This window comes from Rhincodon typus, chromosome 35, assembly GCF_021869965.1.
Source record: "Rhincodon typus isolate 14 chromosome 35, sRhiTyp1.1, whole genome shotgun sequence".
Classification (NCBI taxonomy): domain Eukaryota; kingdom Metazoa; phylum Chordata; class Chondrichthyes; order Orectolobiformes; family Rhincodontidae; genus Rhincodon; species Rhincodon typus.
The window spans coordinates 8,488,517-8,511,203 of record NC_063366.1 but is presented as its reverse complement, the minus strand read 5'-3'; the positions used below and the strand labels follow the sequence as shown (position 1 = coordinate 8,511,203).

The 22,687-nt window shown below is 45.2% G+C and overlaps 1 protein-coding gene across 1 annotated transcript in view; it reads left to right on the top strand.

The window, feature by feature from the left end:
• Positions 1-599: 599 nt before the first annotated feature.
• LOC109919486 (E3 ubiquitin-protein ligase TRIM39-like) overlaps positions 600-22,687 on the top strand; it is a 42,533-nt gene continuing 20,445 nt past the window's right edge. Inside the window, exons 1-3 of the mRNA XM_020519505.1 lie at positions 600-1,001; positions 4,106-4,210; positions 11,040-11,129. Coding sequence (XP_020375094.1) covers positions 600-1,001; positions 4,106-4,210; positions 11,040-11,129 — 597 coding nt within the window. The remainder of the gene's footprint in view (positions 1,002-4,105; positions 4,211-11,039; positions 11,130-22,687) is intronic.

Genomic DNA, 22,687 nt, shown 5'->3' with positions numbered 1-22,687 from the left:
AGCAGGCTTCGCTAACAGCAAGGACTCAAAATCTGTGACGACAATAAGCAACACTTTTCACTGTACTTGTAATAAATACACGTGACAGTAAATCAAATCAAATCAAATAAAGAAGGACCAGTATAAAACGCATCGCGTTTTGTCGCAGCAGGAATCCTATACAAGCCAGGGACAACAAAAAGGCAGAAAAAAAGCACAAAGCAGTCCCTGCCTCCAGGTCTGTCTGCAAGAAAAAAAAAATGCTGAAGCAAGGAACTGGAAAATAAAAACAAAGGCACATTGTTCAGATTCTATTGGAAACTGAAAACAAAACTTTCTGAGATGAAACAATGTTTCCACCGGCAAGAGATGGCTATTGGACAGGCTGCCTTTGAAAGCACTTGGCTGGGATTGGCAGAGGCTCAGGCAATCTTTAACAGACAGCTATCTCTGATGGAGTGCTGCACTCGGAGTAAGGGCTGCACGTAGGATCTATTCCCCCTCCTTCTCCCTCTGTCGTCCCTCAGTCAGTCACTCCCTCCAGCCGGCTGGAAGAGGCCTTGGTGAACAGAGGCAGACAGAGAGAGAGGCTGAGCCAGCGGTGAAGGAAACCTGGTGAGATGGCTTGCGAAGAGGAGGTAAACAAGCTGAAGGAGCAGGTCACCTGCGCCCTGTGCGGCCTCCTCTTCAAGGACCCAGTGACCATGGGCTGCGGCCATACATCCTGCAAGGAGTGCGTGGCCAAGCTGGTCGTCACCAAGGATGGCAAGGTGACCTGTCCGACCTGCTCGAATGACTGCTCTCCCATCGACATCGTGGACAATGAGTTGGCTGCCAAGTTGGTCGAGACCCTCAAGAAGATCCTGGAGCTAAGCCCGTCTGAAAGCAACTTCTGCGAGAAGCACAACCTGCCCTACACCGTCTTCTGCCTGGATGACATGCAGCTGATGTGTGACAAGACGGCCAAAGAGCACCCAAACTGCCGCACCATCCCCATCAAGGAGGCCGCCGAGCGCTTTAAGGTAAGACCACCGACTGTTCCCTGCAGGGGGCGTAGTTTGCCCATCATCACCAAGGGGAGCTTGGTGAGGCTGCACCCAGAGAATCGTGTACAGTTTCAGTCCCCACTTTTAAGAAAGGATTCATTGGCATTGGAAGCTGTTCAAAAGCAACTCACTAAGCCAGCTCCTGGCATGAAGGCATTTATTCATTAGAGTTTGCTTGAATGAGGGGGAGAGGGCTTTGTGGTAGTGTCCCTGCCTCTAATGCTGAAGGCCTGGGTTCAAGGCCCACCTGCTCTGGAGGTGTGTTATTCGATCTCTGAACAGGTGGATGAGAAGAATGAGGGATGATCTTATTGAAACATTCAAGATTCTGAGGGGACCCATGGCAGGGTAAATGTTGGGAAGGTGTTTCTGCTACTGAGAAGAGTCTTGTACAAGGGAACGTAGCAATAGAATAAGGGAACATTCATTTGAAACCAGGATGTGAAGGAATTTCTTCTCTCTGAGAACAGTGAGGGCTTTTGAATTCTATACCCAAGAGAGTTGTGGAGGCCAGATCACATCAAAGAGGAAGTGGGTAGGTTTTGCAATATTGAGGTTGAGGGCTACGACAGAAGAGATGAATTAGCCATGATTTTGTGGAAGGGCAGCGCAGCCTTGAGGGGCCAAATGGCCTAATCCTACACCTAGCTCTTACACTCCTTCCTTCATTTCTCTCCTCCTATACTGAGAGGCACATGAGGCTTTTGAAGGACCCACTTCTGCCTGTATCCACGGCTGGTTCTTTACGGAGCAGCCCAGAGAAATTTACAAAATACCCCATGTCAGTCCAATCCCAGCAAATAATAACCAAACCAAGAAAGCACAGAAATCATCTTTCTATCCTTTTATTGGCTGCATGGTATTTAATAATTTATTCTCAAGGGACAAGACGGAGCCAACAACACTTGCAAATCTCCAGGAAATGGTGATTTCTGGACTTCTTGCATTATTGTGCACTGAGAAGTAGAAATGGGTGCCAATGAAATGAAATTTCACGTGCAATCCTGAGGAAAATTCAGTGCAAAGTTGAGTCGCGGGTGTTGGGGGTAGGGGTGGTGGGGAGAGGGGGGTGCGGTGGGGGGCAGTGTCTGAAAAGTGCCAGTACCAAAGAACAAAGAACAATACAGCACATGAGCAGGCCCTTTGGCCCTCCATGCCTGCGCCACCATATTGTGCCCTTCCATACTAAAGCTATCTTCACTTACAAGATTCGTATCCCTCTTTTCCCATCTATAATAGATCAGGAACTGGGATTTTCCACCGGATTTCAGATGGGCCTCATCAATATTCCCAGTGTTGTGAGTTCAATACTGCAGCTCACACCAGGTAAATTTCAGGCTGATTCCTTACCCTCTGTGCCAGAGACTAATCCTTGAAAGGGCACAACTCCACATCGAACTGACCATGAGTCTCTCTGGCTCTGACTAAGCAGCCAAAAGCCTATCAGAATGAACATACAGCAGTACAACACAGGAACAGGCCCTTCGATGATGTACTGAACATGACACCAAGTTAAACTAATCCTTCCTGCCTGCCTTTGTTCCATATCTTCCATTCCTTGCTATTCATGTCCTTATCTGAAAGCTCCATAAACACGTCTATTGTATCTGCCTCCACCACCACCCCTGTCAGCGCATTCTAGACATCTACCAATCACTGTGTAAAAAACTTTTTCCCTCTCACCTTAAATGCATGCCCTCTCGTATTACTCATTTGAGCTCTGGGAAAAAGATTCTGACCGTCTAACCTATCTATGTCTCTCACAATTTTATAAACTTCTGTCAGGTCTCCCCTTAGCCTCTGCTGCTCCAGAGAAAACAACCTTAGCCTGTCCAGCATCTCTTTATAACTCATCCAAGGAATTACTTTCCCCGAGTTATGTCTTGGAGTGGGACTCGAACGTGGAACTTCTGGTCCAGAGAGGCCACAATTTCTGCTCTTTGTTTTGGGGGAACTTTGGATTGCATGAAGTGAAAATAGGGTAACTTGCAGATCAGACGCCAATCTTCTCTGACCCATTTTATGCACTCCCCTCAAAATTAAAAGTGTAGAAACTTGAAATAAAAAGAGAAAGTGTTTTTTGTTTGGCCCGGCTGCAGGGTGTGGGTGATAGTGGCTCAAGGCAGTACTCAGCAGGTCTTACAGAGGGGTAGAGTTAAGATTCTGAGTGGAATATGATGGGTTTAATAATGTTGAGAGGGAGATGGTGGCTAGAGCACAAGATGTTTTCTCTATAGGCTAATAGGGGGTGACCTGATAGAAGTATATACAGTGTATGAGAAGCATGGATAAGGTGAATAGTCAGAATAATTTTCCCAGGGTTGAAATACCAAATACTAGGGGTCGCAGGTTTAAGGTGAGATGGGGGAAAGTTTAAAGGAGATGTACGAGGCATGGTTTTAACACGGTGGGTGCTAGGTGCCTGGAACACACTGATGGGGAGGTGGTAGAAGCAGATACAGTTACAATGTTATTTGCGCAGATGCATAAACAGGCAAGGAATAGAAGGGCATGGACCATGTGCAGGCAAATGGGATTTGTGTAGAATAGCATTGTGGTCAGCACCGTCAGGGTGGGCCAAAGAACCTGTTCCTATCCTGCACTGTTCTACGTAAGTACGAGCAGAAGCAAAGCTTTTTCACACAGTTTGCGGCTGGATTTGGGAATCTCTCTCCCTTGAGAGTGTGGTGGAAGCAGGATCAATCAAGGCATCCAAAGAAGATTTAGACCATAGCCCGAAAAGAAAGGAAGAATGTGCAGTTTGATAGTGAGGAGGGAGAATGGCGCTCGATGAATTTCTCATTCCGCAGACAGGATCAGGTCTAATTGTGGGTTTCCACTCCAGATTCCTATCTGCTCCCTTTGTCCATTGCTTCACCAGTGACCAAAGCAGTGTCTATCCCAGTCTTATATCTATTGAATGACGGAGAATCCATGACACCTCCGACTTGGTGGAGATTTCCAAAGCAAACCCAAAACTGCAAAGTGATAATGACCACCTAATCAGTGCTCTTCTGACGTTAATTGAAGGATAAATATTGTCCCAGCCATCGGGAATACCTCCTCTTCTCTTTTATCAGAATGATGTTATTGACTTTCTGTTCCCACCACCAATGCCCCCTCCCAGCCTACAGAAGGCAAACTTGTGCCTTGCAGACAGTAGACAGGCTTTAGGCAGACGAGAGGTGAGTTACACGCTGCAGGACTCTTAGCCTCTGACCTGCTCTTGAAGCTGGTATATTTCTATGGCGAATCCAGTTCAATTTCTGAACAACTTCAGGCACCCAGGACACTGATGCTGTAAATCGCAAAAGTGTTCAAAACATTGTCTGCAGTAGCCAGATCTGTTTGCGTTTTACAATTGTTGCCCCCAGTGGATACAATAATGAAGCCTTTTCACATTTATAGAAATAGCCAGGAAGTTACTCAGCAAGGTTACAGACAGACATTTAACATTTGTATCATTCTGGTGACATTTTCAGCAGCAGGTATTAACTCCACGTTGATTTGAAAGAGACAGGCTTTGTGACGCTAACATTGCTGAGTAATTCCTGCAGCTTATATCTGTGGTTTGAAACAGTGTAACTCTGCAGTCACAGCAACGGACATGAGGCCAACCTGTTTTTGCCTTTTGTGCTTGTTGTAAGATACTGCATTATCAAAATAATCTGCAATGCACTGCCTAGAAGAGTTGTCGAGGGCAGAAAACTTTAAACAGAATGTGGAAGAGAACTTATGGCATCATAACATTCAAGGCCATGGGCCATGTACTGGAAAGTGGAATTGGTGTTGATGAGTTGGCGCAAACTCAATGGGCCGAAGGGCCAGTGCCTCATGACTCTATGAAAGCAAAGCTTCCAGATATCCTGTGCTCAGGGGTTCACAGAGTCGTGGAGACATAGAAAGAAGCCAATCGGCCCATCGGATCCCTGCTGGTGAACAGAGGAAATGTGTCAGCTTTTGGGAAGGGGGGAGGATTCCAGAGCCAGGTGGGTGGGAGTGAGAGCCGTTATTATAAGGTAGTCACCAATTAATCCAACAGGAAACACAGGAGAGTCTTCTTTATCCAGGGAATGGAACCGACTAGTGCAAGGAGTGGGGTTGAGGGAAGAGGCACATGGTTAGATGTCAGGGGAGGTGGGTCTCTCACATGAGGGTATAAATGAATGAAGGAAATAAGACAGAAGGGATGAGATGTAGAGGGATAGGAGTGTTGAAAACTCTGACGCAGACCTGTTGTGAGAACGGGGTTTGTTTTTTCCTACAATTTTTCCACTTTGCACAGTCCCACTTTCCCACTGCTCATTCAGTTAGCTCTTTTGTGACGTAAGACAGTGCCAGTGGTATGGGTTCAATCCCCACATCAGCTGAAATCAACAGAAAGGTCCCACCTTCTTGACCTCAGGACATCTCAAACAAGGGGTGACCCTTAGGTTAAACTCATTACCAGTTGTCATCTTCTAATGAAGACAGCAGCTCCTATTGTCGGCTGAGACTATAATGACTGCTACTTGCAGAGTATCTGCTTATCTACATCTGGTTGAGGATGTAGACTACTCACCATTTCCATTAGAATCCATTACAAAGCAGCTGCTAAAACTGAATGAAACAGATTCTATTCCAAGCAGTCCAACAGTTCTGTCCACACACGTTCTCTCTTTTAACTACACCCCATTCCTGACAAATATAGCAAAATTTTGACTCGCATCCATGCTTTCGCCACCCCTCCCTGAGATTGGGACTCTCCAGAAATTCCAATAATTCTCAAACTCTGATCTCTCCCTCCTCAGACAGGGAGACTGTTGATTGGAGGTGGCTGTTTGAGGGTAAATCTACATCGGATATGTGGGAGTATTTCAAATGGCAGCTTGATAAGAGTTCAGGAGAGGCACATTCCTGCGAGAATGAAGGGTCGGTATGGCAAGTTTAACCTTGGATGACCAGGGATGTTATGACCTTGGTCAAAAAGAAAAAGGAAGCATATATAAAGTCGAGGAGGATCGGAATTGACAAAGCCCTTGAAGTATATAAAGAGAGTAGGAAAGAACTTAAACGAGAAATTAGAAGGGCTAAAAGGGGTCATGAAAAGTTGTGAGCAAACAGGATTAAGTAGAATCCCAAGGCTTTTTATACTTATATAAAATAAAAACAAGAGGGTAATCAGGGAAAGAGTTGGCCCACTCAAGGACAAAGGAGGGAATCTATATGTGAAGTCAGAAGAGGTAGGTGAGGTGCTAAACGAATACTTTGTGTCGGTATGGATGAAGGAATTGGTGGAGGATGATCTGAGGGAAGGAAGTGTTGGGTTTCTAAGCTAAGTTACTATTAAAAAGGAAGAGGCGTTGAGCGTCTTAAAAAGTATTAAGGTAGACAAGTCCCCAGGTCCTGACGGTATCTATCCTAGAATATTGAGGGAGGCAAGAGAACAAATTGCTGGAGCATTGACAGAAATTTTTGTATCCTCTTTGGCCACAGGTGATGTCCCAGAGGACTGGGGAATAGCTGATGTATTGTTTAAGAAGGGTAGCAGGGATAATCCTGGAAATTACGGCCTGCGAGGCTCACGCCACTGGTAGGGAAATGAGTGGAAAAATTTCTCAGGGACAAGATCCGTACGCATTTAGAAGCAAATGGATTGATTAGCGATAAACAGCGTGGTTTTGTGCAGGGGAGGTCATTCCTCACTAAGTTGATCGAGTTTTTTGAGGAGGTGACGAAGATGATTGATGAGGGTAAAGTGGTTGATATTTTATACACGGACTTCAAAAAAGCCTTTGACGAGGTCCCTCATGGCAGACTGGTACAAAAGGTGAAGTCACGTGGTATGAGGATTAGCTGGCAAGATGGATACAGAACTGGCTTAGTCATAGGAGACAGAGGATAGTGGTGGAAGGATGCTTTTTGGAATGGAGGTCTGTAACTAGATCAGTGCTGGGACCTCTGCTGTTTGCGGTCGACATAAATGATTTGAAGGAAAATGTAATGGTCTAATTAGTAAGTTTTCAGACAACACAAAGATTGGTGGAATTGAGGATAGTGAGAAGGATTGTCAGACGACATGGCAGGAGATAGACCAGTTGGAGGCATGGGCAGAAAAATGGCAGATGGAGTTTAATCCAGACAAATGTGAGGTGATGCATTTTGGAAAGTCAAGTACAGGTGGAAATTATACAGTGAATGGCAGAACCCTTAGGAGTATTGATATGCAGAAGGATCTGAGTGTGCATGTCCACAAATCACTGAAGATGGCAGTACAGGTAGATCAGGTAGTAAAAAAGGCCAATGGCATGCTTGTCCTCATTGGAAGGGGCATTGAGTATAAGTATAGATAAGTTATGCTGCAGCTTTATAAAACTTTAGTTCGGCCACACTTGAAATATTGTGTACAGTTCTGGTCACCATACTACCAGAAGGATGTGGATGCTTTGGGGAGGGTACAGAAAAGAGTTAGCAGGATGTTACCTGGTATGGGGGACACAGATTCAAGGTGCAAGGGGGCAAGTTTAAAAGAGATGTGTGAGGCACGTTTTTCACACAAAGGATGTGAGTGCCTGGAACACGTAGCCAGAGGAAGTGGTGGAAGAAAACACAATAGCAGCAATCAAGAAGCACCTGGATGAATACATAAATAGGAAGGGAATAGAGGGATACAGATCCTGTAAGTGAAAACAGTTTTAATATTGAAAGGCAAAATGTGTCAGTCTAGGCTTGGGGGGACTGAAGGGCCTGTTCCTGTGCTGTATTGTTCTTTGTTCTTTGAGAATCTTGTGTGCACCTCAGTCCCTAATTGTCCATGAATTCATCAGTGCATCATCAATATTGTGTTAACATCAGCGCAGCAATGGGTCTGTAGTCAGAAAGGCAGGAATTTTACATGGAAGTACATGGGAGATCTAAGGCTCAGAGGCAGGCCATTTGCTCCATGCTGTCCCAAACTCCTAAGTCTACCAGCCTTACCCATTGTTTCTTGTTCCCTTTTACTTGTTTAGTTTTCAGTTAAATACATTTCAATAGTTCACTTTACCCACTTGTTGTGGTAGTGAGGTTCACAATCTCCCCACTCTTTGAGAGTAAAGTGGTTTCTCTGAATTCCAGGCAGTAAGTCCTCACTTAAATACACCATATAGTTCCTGAAGAGTGGGACTTGAAGTGAAATGACTTCAAGTGAAACAACTTTAAGAGAATTACATTTCCCAATTAGAACCACTATAAAAGTGACACAGTGGCTCAGTGGTCAGCACTGCTGCCTCACAGTACCAGGGACCCAGGTTTGATTCCACCCTCGATCTGTGTGGAGTTTGCACAGTCTCCCACAGTCTAAAAATGTGCAGGTTAGCAGGATTGGCCATGGGAAATGCAGGGTTAAAGGGATAGATGAGGTGGGGCTGGGTGGGATCTCTTCTGAGGGTCGGTGTGGACCCAATGGGCCAGATGGCCTGCTTCCACACTGTAGAGATTCTGTAAAAAGCTGCTAATATGTTACATAGAGTCCTTTCTCACTGGGGAAAGATCCACTGGAGCACTATTGCGAGTCCATTGAATTATTTTACATTGCTAAATTCCCACACGGACGATGACATAATTTGTAGAATAAAATACCTTTCGATACATATTCCATAAGTGTTATGGTGCTGAAGGAGGCCATTCAGCCCATTGTGGTCTATGTTAGATTTCCAATGAGCAATTTGGCTTAGTCCGATTCTCCTGCTGTATCTCCAATATTTCTATTGAAGTGACCATCCAATTCCTCTTCAATGGCCCAATGGAAGCTGCCTCCTTCCAGACCCGAACCACTGACTGTGTGAAGCAGGTTTTTTCACATGTTGCACATGTTACTTTTGCAAATCACTTTAAATCTGTGCCCTCCCACTCTTGATCCCTTTCACAAGCAGAAACAGATATTCCCCACCTACTCTATCCAGACCCTCCAGGATTTTGAAAACTTCCATCAGATCTCTTCTTCAAAGAGAACGTTCCCTCCCTTTCCAATCTATCCCCACAACTATAGGTTCTCATCCCTAGAATCATTTTTGTCAATCACTTTGGCGCTGCCTCCAGTGTGTCAGCATCCTTCCAATAGTGTGGCACCTAGAAATGTGTACAATACTCCAGCTGAGGTCTAACAAGGGTCTTATAGGAGTTCAATATCATCCCCTTGTTCTTGTACTCTTATCATCTTATTGTTACAGGCCAGGATGCTGCATGCTTTTTTAACTCCTCATGCCTGACCACCTTCAGTGATCTGTCATCTACATACCCTGGTCCCTCTATTTCTCCATTCCCTTAGCTAGTGTAACCCATATTTTGTAAAGTCTGTTGGTGACTATTCTATATTTAAAGCCTCTAGTTGTGCAGTTCCAGACAGGAGGAATATTGTCTTTGCATACATTCTATTGAAATCTTTTATAATTTTAAATATCTCAGTCACCCTTGTCCTCCTTTACTTCTTTTAATTCACTTGTGAGTCCTGGGCGTCACTGGCTGGCCAGCATTTATTGCCTGTCTCCATCTGCCATTGAACTGGCTTCCCATTTAGCATGCTTGGCCATTTCAGAGGGCAGTTGAGTGTCAACCACATTGGTAGAGTCACATGTAGGCCAAAACAGATGAGAATGGCCGATATCCTTCCCTGAAGGACATGAATGAGTCAGATGGGCTTCTCCCCAACAATTGACAATGGTTTCATGGTTATCAGTAGACGCTTAATTTCAGGCTTGGTTTTAAAAATTGAATTCAAATTCCACCATCTGCCAGGGCAGGATTCAAACCCAGGTCCCTAGAACATTTGTTGTGTTTCTGGATTAATAGATACCAATAATACATTAGACTATCACCTCCCCAAGACAGAAAAGACTCAGTCTAACAATCCCCTCCTGCATGTGTACCTACCATTTCCAACAATGCATACATTATGTGGAGATCCAATGCAGTAATTCCTCAAGGCTCCTTCCTCCCTTACCTCCAAACCTGTGACCTCTAGATGGACACGGGAAACAGATGCATGGGGACTGTATCATCAACAAGCTCCTCTCCAAACTACTCACCGTCCAGAATTGGAAATACATTGCCATTCCTTCAGGGCCATGAGTTCAAAATCCAGGTCAATTTCTGATCAATTGCAAGTCCCCTCGGATGTGGATAGTGGAAGGTTCAGGGATAGTGATGCCATTGGATGACAAGGGCAACTTTGTGAAGATTGTCATCATCTGGCGCAAATGTTACTTCCAAGGAACATGACTAGCTATAAAGTATTTTGGGAAATCCAAGAAATGTGAATGTTTCTTTATGAATGCAAATCCTTGTTCCCTAATGTTTCAGAGAATGGCTAGAACAACAAGTTCCTCTTCCTGCATTGGATTTCCAAGATTCCACCTTTGACCTGGCTTGAAACAGTTGTGGGTACCCACTGAGTCCAGTTCTGGTCACCTGGTTACAGGAAGGATATTATCAAACTGGGAAGGGTTCAGAAGAGATTTACCAGGATGTTGCCGGTATGGAAGGTTTGAGTTATAAAGAAAGACTGGATAGGCTGGGACTTTTTTCACTGGAGCATAGTAGGATGTTAGGGGATCTTATATAAGTTTATAAAATAATGAGGGGTATAGATGGGGCTAATTGTAGGTGTCTTTTCCATAAGATGTGAGATTTCAAGACTAGGGGGCATATTTTTAAGTGTGGGGTGAGAGACTTAGAAAAGACAGGGGCAATTTTTTTACACGGAGGATAGTTTGTGTTTGGAATGAACTTCCTGAGGAAGTGGCGGATGTGGGTACAGTTACAATATTCAAAAGACATTTGGATAAGTACATGAATAGGAAGGGTTTGGAGGGATATGGGCCAGGAGTAGGCAGGTGGGACTAGTTTAGTTTGGGATTATGTTCAGCATGGACTGGTTGGATCGAAGGGTCTGTTTCTGTGCTATATGACTCTATGAATGACTTTATGATTCGATCACTGCACATCCTCAGGTAACGCTCCTCCCCTTTTCAATCTTGTTGGCTTTGTGTGTTTCAGGAAAAGCTCCAGCAAGCCTTGGAATTCCTGGAAAAACAAGCAAAAGAAAATGCAGGGCGTGATGAGCAAATGAACCTCGTAGACCTGAAGGTGAGGTGTGCGACTGGGGGGTTTGGGGGTGAAAGAGCAAGAGATTACAATGTGCAACAATGACCTTGTCAGCCAGGGTAATATGGGTTCAGTTACTGAGCGAGAACTGTATAAATACAACATAACCCTTTTCTTTATTCGTTAATGGAATGAGGGCGTTGCTGGCTGGAAGCATTTATTGCCCATCCCTAATTGCCCAGAGGGCAGTTAAGAGTCAACCACATTGTTGTGGGTCTGGAGTCACATGTAGGCCAGACCAGGTAAGGATGGCAGTTTCCCTCCCTAAAGGACATTAGTGAACCTGCCTCTTGTCATACCTGCATTCAACAAATGGTTACTCTGGACACTGCCCAGTTCTACTCAATGTCCTTTACAGAAGGCAATCTGCCATCCTTACCTGGTCTAGCCTACATGTGACTCCAGACCCACAGCAATTAACTCCCCCCTGAAATCACCCAGCAAGACATTCAATTCCAGGGCGACTAGAGATGGGAAACAAATGCTGGCCCCAGTCAGTGACGTTCATATCGCCTGTAAAAGAATGTATAGACGAACAAGTTACAACTAATATCAAAGGGTCACTCAAACATTGACCAAGAGACTCTAATGGAATCAGGGTGATGAATGGCAACATGGGCAACCAAACAGAGAGCAGAAAGTTGGATTTGGGAGCAAATGAACCAAAGGTTTTCCACGAATAAATGTTAGGTTGGGTAAAAGATGTAAGAGCTGAAGTAGGCCATTTGGCCCAGCAACCCTGCTCTCCATTTCAACAAGATCATGGCTGGTCTGACAATCCTCAACTCTACTTGGCTGCCTTTCCCTCAATTCCTTCACTGGCTAAGAATCTGTCTATCTCAGCCTTGAATATACTTACAGGCTCAACCTCTACAAATCTCTGCAGTAAAGATTCACTTCCCATTGAGAGAAGAAATTCCTCCTCAACCCTGTCTTAAACAGGTGACCCCTTACTCTGAGATTGTACCTTCTGGTCCTAGATGCTCCCACAAGGGGAAGGTATCTCTCCAAATCTACCCTGCCAAAATTCCAACTGATCATAATGGTTTGAAGGTCTTTTGCTGCAGTTTTACAGGGCCTTGGTCCTTGAGGATTGTGTACAGGCTTGGTCTCCTAGTCTGAGGATGGTCATTCTTGCTGTCGAGGGAGTCCAACAAAGGTTCACTAGATTGATTCCCGGGATGGCAGGACTTACATATGAAAGGCTGGATTCACTAGACTTGTACTCACTGGAATTTAGAAAAATGAGGGGGGGTATCTCATAGAAACATGTAAAATCCTGATGGGACTGGACAGGCTAGATACGGGAAGAATGTTCCCGGTATTGGGAAAGACCAGGACTAGTGGTCACAATCTAAGAATAAGAGGTAAGCCATTCAGGACTGAGACGAGAAAGAATGTCTTCAGTCAGAGAGTTGTGAACCTGTGGAATTCTCTCCCACAGAAAGCTGCTGGGGCCAGTCTGTTACATATATCCAAGAGGTAGTGGGACATGGCCCTTGCGGCTAAAGAGATCAAGGGGTACGGAGAGAAAGCAGGAATGTGATACTCAAATTGCATGATCAGCCATGATCATATTGAATGGTGGCCTGAGCTCGAAGGGCCGAATGGCCTACTCATGCACCTATTTTCTATATTTCAATGTTTTCGACATCTTGTGCCTCAGTGGCTATTGTCCCTCTCCCGGGCCAGAATCTCTGGGTTCGAGTCCTTTTCCAGGACACATTGGTCAAGGAAGGTGTGTTCGTAGCACATGAAATGGGATGTAAATCATAGTGATACACGCCAATGGCAGACGCTGAAGTGTGGGAGTTGTTCCTGATCAGCTGCAATGATGGAAAGAGCATTGAGGAGCTTTTACCATCACTCTCCCTAATTCTGGGCTACAACCTGCAGGTAACAAGCGGCACATTGCCACAGCAACTTGGCCAAAGGGCCCCGCTGTGTGTCAACAAAACAGGGGCTCAATCCCCATTCCAACAGGGCTGCATTCAGGAGCTGTCTCCTTGGTCAACCCCGAACTGATTGTAATGAGGTAAGCCAGGTGGCCCTCATAGAATATGAGTTCCCTGATTGGGGCTGTTAATCTGGTCCAAACAGGGATCCCTGGCTGTCAAAGGTTCTGTTCCCTCTGAGAGCTGGCTCTGAGGAAGCTGGATTAGTGTCAAGGACTCTCCACGTGTAAATGAAGGGTGGACTTGGTGACTCCACAGACGCCTCTGTGGAGTTATTTCAGTGGCGACGAGAGTGGGATTAATGTTGTGACCATGCAAAAGTGCCTACTAGCTGAAGCCCAACTGGATGTCAAACAGTCACTACAACTGGCCCTGTCATTGGAAAACATGGCAAGTGGAACTGATGAGTTATAGGGTTTGCCGATGGAAGTGGACACCCTCCCCAGGCTGAGTGAACTTGGGAAACACCATTTGAGTAAAGGCAATTGCATAGCCTTCCTCAGGACATACCCTGAACAGAGGGACTTGAGGTCAGCCCACAGCAAAACCCCAAAACAAAGCCAAGCCTCAGCCAAATGGTAAACATTTTCTTCAGGATCCCAGCAGGCCATTGTAGTTGCTGCTGGTATGTGGACTCGAGACAGCAAAGGAGTCCCATTAGACCTAAATGGAGTAGGAAACTCATACGCTGGTATCCAGGAGAGTGCCCACCCTGGAAAGTCCACCTACAGCTGGCTCGAAACTGTTAAATTGCTTAGCAACATCCAAATCAGAACCAACCAAAATAAACATCTGGTTAAATGGTCACCCGGTTCTAAAGGAGGTCGATATCAGCGCGACTCTATCAGTGATTGCAGAACCTGTCTTTAACAAGGTTCACTCTGGACTCCAACCCTTAAGTTTGTACAAGACCTTGGCCAGACTGAGAACCTATACCGGGGGGCCCCAACAGATTAAGGGGACAACTTCAGTTCTGGTCCCTTATGAGAAGGACCTGGTTCAGTTACCACTAGTTGTAATAAAAGGCTTGGACCCAAGGTTGACGGGAGGATATTAGTTGAGAAAGACTTACAGCGATTAGAAAATGGCTGCCTCAGTGAAGTCCTAATTAAATATCTGAGTGTTTTTCGGGAAGGCCTAGGGGCTATCACAGGGGCCAAGTCTAACTTACATGTTGACCAGGAAGCAATTCCATGATTCTGCAAGGCCTACCCAGTGCCATATGCCTTATAGGCAAAAGTAGAGGCAGAAATCAGGAGGCTGGAAAGCAATGGAATCATCAAACCAGTGCAATTTGTAGAATGGGCAGCACCAATCGTTCCGATTATGAAGCCTGAAGGATTGGTTCCCTTTTATGGGGATTTTAAACAAATTGTAAACTGCTTTTCACAACTGGATAAATACCCAATCCCTCATATAGAGGATATGCATGCAAAGTTGCCAGGGGGGCTGTCCTCACAAAGCTGGACATGAGCCATGCGTACCTGCAGTTGTGACTAGATGAGGATTCCCAGCAGAATGCTACAATTAATACCCATAAGGGTTTGTACCAGTATACAAACCTGCCTGATGATAATCAGCCTGTGCCATTTTCCAGCGGATGATGAAGAACATTTTACAAGGTCTACCCCAGTTTGCCTATTATCTGGATGACATTCTAATAACTGGGAAGAACAATAAGGAGCACTTAGAGAACTTGGACATAGTTCCTAAATGTTTCGCCAAGGTGGTGTATGCTTTAGAAGGAAAAAAAATGTGTTTTTCAGGCATCCGTAGTGACCTGCTTGGGCTACATAGTGGACAAGACCAAGTTACACCAGTTGGAAGATAAAGTGAGGGCGATCAAAGGTGGCCCAGCTCCCACAATTGTATTGGAGCTCAGGTCTTCCCTTGGGCTGGTGAACTATTACAGAAAATTCATACGTAACCTGGTCTCCGTGCTGGCACCTTCAAGTCTTAAAAAGTGTCATCCTTGGAAATGGTCATGTAGCAAGCCATAGCCTTCAGGGAAATGCAGAAACAGCTCCCATCCTCACACTATGAGCCCAAATAAGATCTGATATTGACATGCAATGCTTCTCTGTACGGCATCAGGGTAGTATTAGCTCATAGATGGCCCAATGGAGAGGAACTCCCAATAGAGTATGTATCCAGGAACTTTGGCTAATGCAGAGCGTGAATATGCCCAGATAGAGAAAGAAGTCTTGGTCGTCATAATTGGAGTCAAAAAGTTCCACTAATACATTTACAGACATAAATTTGTAATAATAAAAGACTACAAACTCCTGCTAGTTCTGCTTAAAGAGAACAAGGCAGTGGCTCCCATAGCTTCAGGCTGAATTCAGCAATGGGCTCTAATACTAAGTGCGCATAAACACAAGTTGGAGCACCAGCCAGGAGGCTGAGTAGCAAATGTGGATGCATTGACCCACCTCCCACTGGCAGATACACCACCAGTTGTACCGTCACTGGAAGAGTCCGTAACGGTTTTAAATTTTCTGGATGCACTATAAATCTAAGAAAGTCACTAATAAATCCAAATGGGGCTTTCAGGAGAAATACTTTCATCCAGAGAGTGGTGGGAATGTGGAACTAGCTACCACAGGAAGTGGTTAAGGCAAATGATATGGGTCAATATGAGGGGGGAAACTAGTCTAGTGCATGAGGCATTACATGGGAACATAGGGCTGAGGTACATGAGTATTCACCAAGGCTCATCAGAGAGCACCTTCCAAACCCACAACCACTTCCATCTAGAAGGACAAAGGCAGCAGACACATGGGAACACCACCCGGCAAGTTCCCCTCCAAGCCACTCACCATCCTGACTTGGAAATATATCCTTCAGTGTCTCTGGGTCAAAATCCTGGAACTTCCTCCCTAATGTCCCCAATTTCCCGTGAGTTAATGTTAAAAAAAAATTACGTCATTGGAAGCTGTTCCACTATTCACTAAGATTGAGATTGATCTGGTTATGATCTCCAGTCTACTTTCATGTCTGCATTTCCCTCAGCGCCCTCCTCCCCGTGCCCCCTGGCCATTGAACAACGTCATCAACCAACTGGGTTGAATGGCCTCTCCATTGTAATGTCAGTGAGCCTGTGGCATTCCTGAGTGATCTGCTATGGCTTTATACCAACACAAACCCATTTCTCTTTGTCCCCTGCTATGCAGAGATGGACTGTAGACTTGAAAAATGAGTCAGAGTGTCTTTTCAAACGGAAGTTGACAGCTGTGTTTCCCTGTTTGTTTTTCACTTCTTGTGACCTAAGTAATTTAAAAAGTTGCAATTACTGGCCTCACGTCATGCTCAGGAAGAGATACCGGATGAAGATAGTGAAGCTTTGCTCTTTTTTTTAACCCTGCTGAAATCTGACGGGAAGCAGCAAAGAGAGGATCGAGACTTAAGTGCCAACTTTCTGCCTGAAATGGTCAGCCTTTGGTGTCACTGGGACCATGGACTTCGAGAGTGGCTGAAATGATCGACAGTCCTTTGAGAGGGCCCTCCATATGAGAACAGGACTTACAGAGAAGTTCTGGAACATACGAGCACATGAAACAGGAGCAGGGGAAGACCCTGCTGATCACCTAGTCTGCTCGGCCACTCAGTATGTTCACGTTGGCTATCAGGTTCCCCTGCCCACTCTTTATAATCCCTTGATTCTCTGAGAGACCAAAGTGATCTCTAGCTCAGCCTTAAATAGCTTTATTGATGGGACTATCCACAACCCTCTGGGGCAAAGAATCCCAAAGATACTCCATCTTCAGTGATCATCGTTCTTATCCTGGGACTGTGCTCCCCCTCCTCCCTCTGGGGAGATAACCTCTCCTTACCCATCTGGCCAAGTCCTCTTCAGGATCGTGCATTGTACAATGAGAAAGGAAGAATGGGGCTTGAAAATTCATACAGGTTGTCTTTTTCTCAGAGATAATAACTGCATTGGTTCACTCCAGCACCATCCCCCAGCCTCCCACCCCTTCAGCCCTGGATATAGTGGGGGTAGGTAAGAAGATTAGCTGTCTCCCTGCAATACAGTGCAATGCAGGGCTTCAATTATTACTGCCCCCTCTTGTAAGAGGATGAGAGTCATAGAGTCATACAGCACGGAAACAGACCCTTCAGTCCAATCAGTCCATGCTGACCATAATCCCAAACTAAGCTAGTGCCACCTGCCTGCACTGGATCCATATCCCTTCAAACCTTTAGTATTCGTGAATTTATCCAAATGTCTTTTAAACGTTGTAACTGTACCCACATCCAGCACTTCCTCAGGAAGTTCATTTCATGCATGAAGTGTTTCATTACACCCCAACGCCAGTTTGATCCCCTTTCCACCCCCACAAACACACACAGACACGCACACACAGACGTACACATACAGTCACACACACAAGCACACACACTGACAGATACACACAGACACACACAGAATCACACATACATCCCTGTTTCCCAGCTTGCTGATTTCCTCCTCTTGTCCTTTTCCAACAAGCTGCCTACTTTATCTGACAGACTGACACCAGAGCTTCAAAAACGTCCCTTGCCCACTCTTCTTCTCTCTGTTTTTCATTGTGTGCTCTCTGCTTGTTTATTTCCCTTCTCTCTGTCCCTACCTTGTACCCCCTTACGCTCTCTCTATTGCATCACAGAACTGGGCCTAGAATCACGCAGCTGTTACAGCACACAAGGAGGCCATTCAACCCGTCCAATGAAGGATTTTGTCTCTCCTTCTCCCCCTTACCCTGCACTTCCTTCTGTTTTAGATACTGACCCCCAATTCTCTCTTAAATGCCGCAATTGAACCTTTCACTGCGTGAAAATGTCTCTCTTCACATCTCCAGCCCTTCTCTCCCTGATTGCCTCTCTCACTCTCAATCTTTCCACCAGTGGCAACAAAGTTTTCCCTGAAAAACTCTGACTAGGCCCCTCACAACTTTGATACCCCTATAGAATTTCCTCTTTACACTGCGACCTTTCTCAACAACTTTTCCACACCTTTCTCCAGCGTGCAACTGGGGACCGTGCCAGTGTTTTATACATGTTTGTAATATTGTCCTTCCTGCGCTTCTTTTTATAGACCATTATTTCACCCTATCCTGCACATACACACTCAGTTCCCTTTGCTCCTGTACTCTCTGTTTCATATTATCTCTTGAGCTCTTCTCTGTTAAATTTCTTTGGCCATTTGTCTTCATATTCCTCCAGCCAGTCCATTACCAATTCAGTGCCACTACCCTCCTCACAGTTCACAATATTTCTGGATCATAGAAACCTGACAGTGTGGAAGCAGGCCATTTGGCCCACTGAGTTCACACCCAGGCTGTCCCTATAATCCTGCATTTCCCATGGCTGACCCACCTAGCCTCCACAACCCTGGGCAGTGTGGGTAATTTAGCATGGCTAATCCAACCTAACCTGCACATTTTGGGCTGTGGGAGGAAACCAGAGCGTCCAAAGGAAACCGAAGCAGACACGGGGAGAGAGTGCAAGCTGCACACAGACAGTCGCCTGAGGATAGGATTGAACCTGGGTCCCTGGCGCTGTGAGGCAGCAGTGATAACCACTGAGCCACCGTGCTGCCCCCACTGTGCGTGAGTTTTGTGTTTTGCCAATTGCGTTTCTAGGTTGTCACTGTCCCTTTAGTTCCATGCAGTTCTATTTTGCTGGCAATCCTCCTGCGTGGGTCTTTAATTTTAGCCTATAACAGGCCGAGTCCCAGAGCGATGGGGGTGCTGAGAGAGCTCTTCGGCAGCCCATGGGTCCCGGAGCAGCATCAGCGTTTTCGGAGACAGTGGCTCAGTCGGTCGGTTGGCCTGAAGCTGGGCTCTCGTTTTCCACATGGAGTAGGCCCCCCCCACCAGCAGCAGCATGGCGTGGACTGTTGTGGCCCAGAGAAAGACACACTCGGCAGCATAGTGTGGGCTGGAAAGGCTGGCGCTGGACTCTGGCGGTGGTATAGCAGTGAAGAAAGAAAGTTCGACTCTCCTTAAGTTATCTTTCTCTATTTTATTCTGTGATGGGGCTTATGTACGAGCGACAGCGCACCCTTTTCACTGCATTTTATTTTGAATGTACGTGACAATACAGGATATTCAATCACTATCACCATCAGCCTTCCCTCATCTCAGAAAAATATTCAATCAAATTAGTTCGACATGATTTGCCTTCACAAAATCCAGGCTGGGTTTCCTGAGTTCCTAACAAAACCAGGAGGGACACACTTGGCTCCAGAACTCACTTTGACTTTGAGGCAAACACAAAGAGTCCGAACAAAATTGAAGCCAATGGGAACCGGGGATGGGCTCTCTGCTTTGTGAAGACGTGTCCAGTACTAAGGAAGGTCATTGGTTATTTGGGATGTTAATCATCGCAATCCCAGGACATCTCGGCAGATGCACCTCAGAGTGACGGTTGTAGGCCCAACCATCTTCATCGATGAAAATTAAAGCAAAAGAATGCTGCAGATGCTGGAAATCCAAAAAACAAAAAAGTGCTGGTGAGGCTCAGCGAGTCTGGTAGCATCTGTGAAAATCACAGGCACTGTCAGACCTGCGGCGTTTCTCCATTTTTTTATGTTTGCTTCATTGTGACCTTCCCTCCATCATCGGGTCAGAAGTGGGGATGTTCGCTGATGATTGCATAACGTTCAGCACCATTCACTGACTCTTCAGATACGGAAGTAGTTGATATCCCTCTGCAGCAAGACCTAGACAATATTCTTGTTATTCAAGTGTCAGGCAATGATCATATCCAACAAGAGTGAATCTAACCATCTCCCTGAATGCTCAACAGCATTACCATCACTGAATCTTCCACTATTAACTCCCTGAAGGGGCTACCATGTACCAGAAACTGAACTGGATTAGCCATATAAATACAGTGGTTTCACGAACAGGTCAAAGGCCAGGCATTCTGTAGTGAGTTACTCACCTCCTGACTCCCCAAAGGCACAAGTCTTTGATGGAATACCCCCCATTTGCCTGGATGGTTGCAGCTCCAGCAACACTCAAGAAGCTCCATGCCATCCAGAACAAAGCAGCCCACTTGACTGGCACCCGATTTTCTGCCTTCACCACCGATGCACAGTGGCATCAGTTTGTGCCATGTACAAGATGCATTGCAGTAACTCATCAAGCCTCCCTTAACAGCACCATCCAAAATTCATGGCTTCTAACAGTTAACAAGACAAGGGCAGTAGATACATGGAAATAGAACCTCCCACATGTTCCCCTCCAAGTTCTGTTCTATATTGACTTGTATCTATATCAATGTTCCTTTATTGACCCTGGGTCAAAATCAGAGAGTCACAGAGCTGTACAGCATGGAAACAGACCCTCCAGTCCAACTAGACCATGCTGACCAAATATCCTAAATTAATCTAGTTCCATTTATCAGAATTTGGCCAATATCCCTCTAAACCCTTCCTTTTCATTTACCCATCCAGATGCCTTTTAAATGTTGTAATTGTACCAGCCTGCACCACTTCATCTGGCAGCTCATTCCATACATGCACCAACCTCTGTGTGGAAAAGTTGCCCCTTAGTTCCCTTTTAAATCTTTCCCCTCTCACCTTAAACCTATGGCCTCTTGTTTTGGACTCCTCTATGCTGGAAAAAAGACCTTGGCTATTCACCCTATCCATGCCCTTCATGGTTTAGCCCTGAAAGCGTACCTTTCTCCCTGTCCTGGCCATCATTGACTGCAGTAGTACAAGAAGGTAACTCCCAACATTTAGTGATTGGTCTTATCCATGATGCTCACATGCCATGAACAAACATCATAAAGTAAATTAATTTATTTTTGTCAAGCAACTGTTATCTCACCCACAGTTTACACCATTACTTTCCCCTGTATTCTATTTGGTCCTTTTGAATTAATTATGCCAGCCCTTCCAATACCTCCTCTTATTCAATCCCTAGCCCATCCACTAGCTCAATTAATTGACTTGTGCATGGGATGTGGGTGTAACTGGCAAGGCCAGCTCTAATTGCCCGTGATAAAATGGCTTACCAAACCACTCAGAGGACAGTTAAGAACCAACCACTTTTCTGTAGGTCTGGAGTCACATGCAGGCCAGACAGGGGTGGCAGATTCCCCGAGCAAAAGGCTATTAATGAAACAGATGGATGTTTTTTAATAGCAACCAATGGTTTTTTCCTTATAAGACTAAGACTTGTTTTCAATTGCAGGTTTTAATTGGTTGGATTTCTAACCAATTGTGATATTGTGATATTGGGAGTTGGACCAGTATTCCCAGGGCATTAACCTGGGAATCTAATCCAAAGACATTAACCACAACACCACCTTCCTCTTTGACTGTGAATTTCTTCCTGACACAAAGTACTCATTTATTACCACAGCCATGCCCTCTGAATCCCTCTCCTAACTGGCCCCACTACTTTTTCAATTGTTTACGATTTGCTATCAAGGAGGTGTTTAGATTCCCATTTTAATTAACTGCCACTGTTTTCTCCTGCTCTGTCTTTGCCACTCATCTTTTATCACTAACCTTCTGCGCTTTGCATATTTGACTTTGTTGTCAGCTTTTCTGTGACCAACTTAGTGCCAGTAATAGGCTTCCTTTTCCCGTTTCATCTTACTCTCTCATTGTTCATGTCTAGCTTGGGTTACCCAAATGCTCCCCCTAGTGGAAACATACACTGACTGTAACCGGTTAATCCCGATTTATCTGAGACAGATATTTCCCCAGTCCATTGAAATCAACCCTCTTATGATTAAGTATTTGTAATCTAGTTTACTGCATGATCTTTTCCACGGCTAACCTGAACTTTTAAATACAGAGTTCGTAGTTTCCTAAATGTTTCCCACTGACATTTAATCCATTTGATTCATCCCTCAGGACCAGATCAAACAATGTCTCTTTCCTGGTTGAGCAGAAGAATGATTAAGAAAGTCTTTGCTGGAAATTTATCCCCTCCTTGCCCTGGACCACATTATTCCCATTCGAACTTTCCCCATACCACTACTCAAGAGTTCTTGCACCGCTCAGTAAATTGTCTTTCTCTCTCTCTCTGTTTATTTTTCTTTCTCTCCCTTTACTTTTAATTGTCCTGTTCTCACTTCCTGGCTTTGGTCTTTCTTGCTCTTATTCCATCAATTACTCTCGCCTAATCTCCCACTCTAGCCCATCTTCATTCCGTCTCTCAATCTCTCATTTTCTCTTTCTATAACCTGCTCTCTCTTCCACTCTCATTCTCTCTTGTTGTCTCTCTCTCTCACTTCCTCTCCCTCAAATATTTCCATTCTCTTCCTCTCTTTTTCCGTTCCTCCTTTGCCTTCTCTCTGCTCCCTTGCAAAGACAGCTCAATAATTGTTGATATAGGGTTAGGTTTAGGGTTAGGGTTAGGGATAGGGTTAGGGATAGGGTTAGGGTTAGGGTTAGGGATACAGTTAGGATTAGGGTTAGGGATACAGTTAGGGTTAGGGTTAGGGTTAGGGATAGGTTTAGGGATACAGTTAGGGTTAGGGATAGGGTTAGGGTTAGGGTTAGGGATACGGTTGGGGATAGGGTTAGGGTTAGGGTTAGGGTTAGGTTTAGGGATAGGGTTAGGGATACAGTTAGGG